The sequence below is a fragment of the Oryx dammah genome, unplaced genomic scaffold (assembly GCF_014754425.2).
Source record: "Oryx dammah isolate SB20612 unplaced genomic scaffold, SCBI_Odam_1.1 HiC_scaffold_18, whole genome shotgun sequence".
NCBI lineage: Eukaryota > Metazoa > Chordata > Mammalia > Artiodactyla > Bovidae > Oryx > Oryx dammah.
Genome location: NW_024070202.1, coordinates 50,274,364 through 50,279,570, shown reverse-complemented (window position 1 = coordinate 50,279,570; position 5,207 = coordinate 50,274,364). Strand labels below are relative to the sequence as shown.

At 35.9% G+C, this 5,207-nt stretch overlaps 1 protein-coding gene across 1 annotated transcript; it reads left to right on the top strand.

The window, feature by feature from the left end:
* Positions 1-1,504: 1,504 nt before the first annotated feature.
* On the top strand, positions 1,505-1,960 carry LOC120878201 (40S ribosomal protein S15a-like). The gene has a single exon (XM_040260867.1). It carries the CDS (start codon positions 1,531-1,533, stop codon positions 1,921-1,923), a length of 393 nt encoding a protein of 130 aa, XP_040116801.1. The 5' UTR covers positions 1,505-1,530; the 3' UTR covers positions 1,924-1,960.
* Positions 1,961-5,207: the final 3,247 nt, after the last annotated feature.

Here is a 5,207-nt window from a genome sequence, read left to right as displayed (position 1 = left end):
GTGATGATGAACTCCTTTAGCTTTAGCTTATTTGGAAAATTCCTTCTCTCCTTCAATTCTAATGGACAACTTTTTTGGGTAGAGTATTTGTTGGAAATTTTTACTTCATTCAGCACTTCGAGTATATTATGCCTCTCCCTCTGGCCTGAAAATGTTCTGCTGAAAAATCTGCTGACAGTCTTATAGAGGTTCCCTTGTGTGTAACAAGTTTTGTTTTTTTTTTCTTGATGCTTTTAAGATTCTTTCCTTGTATTTAACTTCTAACAGTTTAAATATAATGTGTCACAGTGTGGGTCACTTTGGATTCTTCTTATTTGAACTCTCTGAGCTTTCTAGATCTAGATATCTGTTTCTTTCCATGGGTTAAGGAAATTTTCATTTATTATTTCTTTGAATAAGCTTTCTGCCCCTTTTTCTCTATCTCCTCCTCCTGAGACTCCTACAATATACATATTGGGCTGCTTGCTCCTTTTCCATAATTTCCTTAATCTGTCTTTACTCTTTTCATTCCTTTTTTTCTTTTTCCTCTTCTGATTGGATGAATTCCACCACCTTATCTTCAGGTTCACTGATTCTTTCTTATGCTTGGTCTAGTATACTGATGAGCTCCTCAATTTAAAATTTTCAGTTCAGTTATTGTATTCTTCATCTTTGTAGGGTTTTTTTTTTAGTACTTTCTTATATTTTTATCTCTGCTGACATTCTTACTTTGTTGATGTATTATTCTTCTGACAATAGTGAGAATCTTTATGACCATTATTTTGAACTCTTTATCAGCTAAATTACTTACCTGTTTCATTAACATCTGCTTCTGGTGTTTTATTTTGTTCTTTAGATTAGAAAATATTCTTATGTTTCTTCATTTTGCTTGACTCTCTGTGTCCATCTTGGCTATTTCCCAAACATGAGAAATGTTTTCATCAATTTCAAGTGTGATGGAATGAGATCATATGGCCAGAGAAGATGACAATGGTGCAGTCATTATTGTACCAATATATGCTATGAGATAAATAATATAATTTCTAGCAAGTAGGTAGGGAGATACCAAGTGACCTACTGACTTAGACACAAGCACATACCTCACCAGAACAGTGCTGCTCAAGTCAGAAGCTGGTTAATTAGAGACTATCTCTAAAAAGGTAACAATATTAATGGAAATTTGGTGTCCTGGTGCTAGGTCACTGATCTGAGAAAGATTATACATACAAATCTGTCTTAACTGGAGTAGAAATATACAGAAAAAGCCTGAGTAGCAGAAGCATTAAAAGATAAAACATAACTTGCCCCGTCTCAGTTAGCATAGCTCGTAATCATGTTCTGGGGATGTCATTGTGATTTTTTTTATCTATAAAGCAGTGAAAATTGTGGTTAATGAACAGTCATGAAAACACTGAAAAACCAAAGGACATAAGTTTTCTCAGACTCAAACCTTTGGAGTGTCCTCCTAAGTCATCATTGTGGTCATCATTATTTTAGGTCATATCTTTAAAGATAGAATAGCTCTTTCCACCATCTTTCCGTGCCACCAGAATGGTGCACATGAATGTCCTGGCTGATGCTCTCAAGAGTATCAACAATGCCAAAAAGAGAGGCAAATGCCAGGTCCTTATTAGGCCATGCTCCAAAGTCATCGTCAGGTTTCTAACAGTGATGATGAAGCATGGTTACGTTGGCAAAATTGAAATCATTGATGATCACAGGGCTGGGAAAATTGTTGTGAACGTCACAGGCAGGCTGAATAAGTGTGGAGTGATCAGCCCCAGATTTGATGTGCAACTCAAAGATCTGGAAAAATGGCAGAATAACCTGCTCCCATCCTGTCAGTTTGGTTTCATTTTACTGACAACCTCAGCTGGCATCATGGACCATGAAGAAGCAAGACGAAAACATACAGGAGGGAAAATCCTTGGATTCTTTTTCTAGAGATGTAATACATACAAATAAAATGCCTTAGAGGACTGTAATGCTTCCTTAAAAATAAAAATAAAGATAGAATAGCAACAATTACAAGCCCACAGAGAGTGTTAGACCAAGGAAGTGGGAATAGGATGGCATATCAACCCTTAGCTGGCTAGTAGGGACTGGACTGGGCTTCTCCAGTGGCTCAGTGGTAGAGAATCCACATGCAGTGCAAGATTTGCAGGAGATGGAGGTTCAATCCCTGGGCCAGGAAGATCCCCTAGAGGAGGTCATGGCAACCCACTACAGTATTCTTGCCTGGAGAATCCCATAAACAGAGGAGCCTGGTGGGTTACAGTCCATAGTGTTGTGAAGAGTCAGATATGACTTAAGTGACTTAGCATGCATGCATGCAGGGACTGGACAAGAAGTTTTGAAATCTTGTTGCTTGATTGTAGACATGAAGAAGAGATTCAGGTCTACCTTCAGTTTCAGCTTTGACATGTAAAGAGCATGGAAGTCACCACTTCCCTTTTCAGAACAAGAAAAATACTCAAGTAAACTAAGATTCATTGACTTTCATTAGACTCATCAGAGAAAGAACGTCAGAGGGCAAACTGCCACTCTGAAATCTGGAGAGACAGGTGAATATAAAGAATCCCAAATACCAATTCACTAGGAACAGAGAAGCTGTGTACTCATTGGAAGATTAAAGTTTTAATTTTAATGAATTGCTAGAGGCTGGGTGTGGACCAATTTGAGAGTTGAAAAATCTTGGTAGTCCAGTCTTAGTGGCTGCCCTCACAGTTTCCTGAGGTTTTACTCTAGGATCCCTCCCTCCAGGTTCATATGATGAAGATTGTATAAGCAGAAAAATTATATAGTTGTATTAATAAAAAAACACTTGACAAAATCAAGATTGAATAATTCATTTTAAAAATACTCAGCAAACTAAAAATAGACAGGAATTTTCTCAACTTCGTAATAATGAGCATCTACCAAAAACCTAAAACTAACATCATATTTAATGGTGAGAAGTTAGATGCTTTGCCAGGAAGTCAGGATTATACTAGAAGTCCTAGATGGTTCAATAAGACAAAGAAAGAAATTAAAAATATACATATTAAGAAGGAAGAAATGAAACAATCTTTTGTTCACAGGTGACATGATCTTCTCTATAGAAAAATTTTCAAAAGTCCTGGAACTGTAGCTGATTAGAGCAAGTTTGCAAGAGTTAGTTTGCTAGTTAGTTTGCAAGAGTTAGTTGTTTTCCTCTATGCCAGCAATGAACAATTTGATTTTGAAATTGAAAACACAATACAATTAATGATACACCCCCAAAATAAAACTTAAATATAAATCTAAGAAAATATGTATAGGATCTCTATGTGGAAAAGTATAAAATTCTAATGAAAGAAATCAAAGAAGATCTTAAGAAGTATAAAGATAGTCATAGATTGGAAGACTCAATATTGTTGATACATTGATTTTTCTCAACTCAATCTGTATATTTGTTGTAACCATATCAAAATTCCATCATGCTGTTTTGTGGATATCAGTGAAACCATTCTAAAGTCTACATGGATAAGCAAAAGGTTGAGAACAGCTAACACAATACAAAAGAACAAAGTCAGAGGACTGACACTACCCAACTTTAAGACTTATTACAAAGCTTAAAAGTTAAGTCAGATGAAAGAACAGATACATAAATTAGACCCACACAGAGGCAGTCAACTGATCTTTGGCAAAAGAGTAAAGGCAATTCAATGGAGAAAGGATGATCTTTTCAAGAAAATGTCCTGAAACAATTCAACATCCATAAGCAAAAATAAATAAATCTAGACACAAACCTTATACCTTTAACAAAAAAATACTAAAAATATATTTAGATCTAAATATAAATCACAATATTATAGAACTTTTAGAAGAAAACAGAGGGAAATCTCAGACTTTGGGCTTGATGATGAGTTTTTAGATACAATATAAAAACCACAATATGAAATAAAATGTTGTCTTTATTGAAATTTAAAACTTCTGCTCTGTGAAAGATACTTTTAAGAGAATCAAAAAACAAACCACAGAAAGGAAAAAATATTTGTAAAATACATATCTGATAAAGGACTTGTTTCCAAAATATACAAAGAACTCTTAAAACTCAACAATAAGAACACAAACAACCCACTTAAGAAATGGGCAAAGGATCTGAAAAAACAACACACCAAAGACATACAAATGGCAAGTATTTATAAAAAGATATTCAACATCATGTGTGATTAGGGAACTTCAAATTAAAATGACAATGAAATACCACTACATACATATTAGAAGTTAAAATTTAAACAGATAATACCAAATACTGACGATGTTGGTTAGAGTACAGAGCAAAAGGAACTCTCATCTCTTCCTTCTGGGAATGGAAAATGGTACAGTTGCTTTGAAAGAGTTTGGCAGTTTCATGCAATGCTATAAGTAGTCTCATAATCCAGTTCAGCAGTCACACTCCTAGGTATTTACCTAGGTTATACCCAGTTGAGTTGAAAACTTACAAACCTGCACACTTACGTTAATAGCAGCCTATTCATAATCACCAAAAACTGGAAGAAATCCTTCAATAGGTGAACGGCTAAACTGGAGTACATTTGTACAATGGAATATTATTCAGCAATAAAACAAAATGAGCTACCAAGTAGCAAAAATACAGACTGTATAATCCAATTATATAACATTCTATAAAAGACAAAACTGTAGAGGAAATAAAAGAGCAGTAGTTGTCAAGGGTTCTGGGATAAGATCAGGCACAAGGGAGTTTTAGGCAGCAAAACTTTTCTGTATATAATCGTGACACATGAACATGCACTTGTCAAAGTCTGTGGAACTTTATAGCACAAAGAGTGAACATCAATGTATACAGTATTTAAAACAATCATTTAGGAGGTTTGGGGATACCAGGAAGGAATTTAGACTATGACAAGAACATCTGAAATACATAAAACAACCTCTCTGCAGGTGTTGAGGGGAAAGGGGCTGATCTAAGTAACGGTGGTAATAAGTGGAGACTAAGAGTAAAGGCAAAAGGAGCCCCACATTAAGAACTGTATTCTAGTTGATGGTAAAGAACCCACCTGCCAGTGAAGGAGATTTAAGAGACATGGGTTCAATCCCCGGGTCAGGAAGATCCCCTGAAGGAGGACATGGCAACCCACTCCAGTACTCTTGCCTGGAGAATCCCATGCACAGCAGAGCCTGGCAGGCTACAGTCCACAGGGTCGCATAGGGTCAGACTGGACTAAAGTGACTTAGCACAGCAC

Excerpts from the sequence above, each read along its gene's own strand:
- LOC120878201 (XM_040260867.1), top strand. The coding sequence starts at position 1,531 with ATGGTGCACATGAATGTCCTGGCTGATGCTCTCAAGAGTATCAACAAT.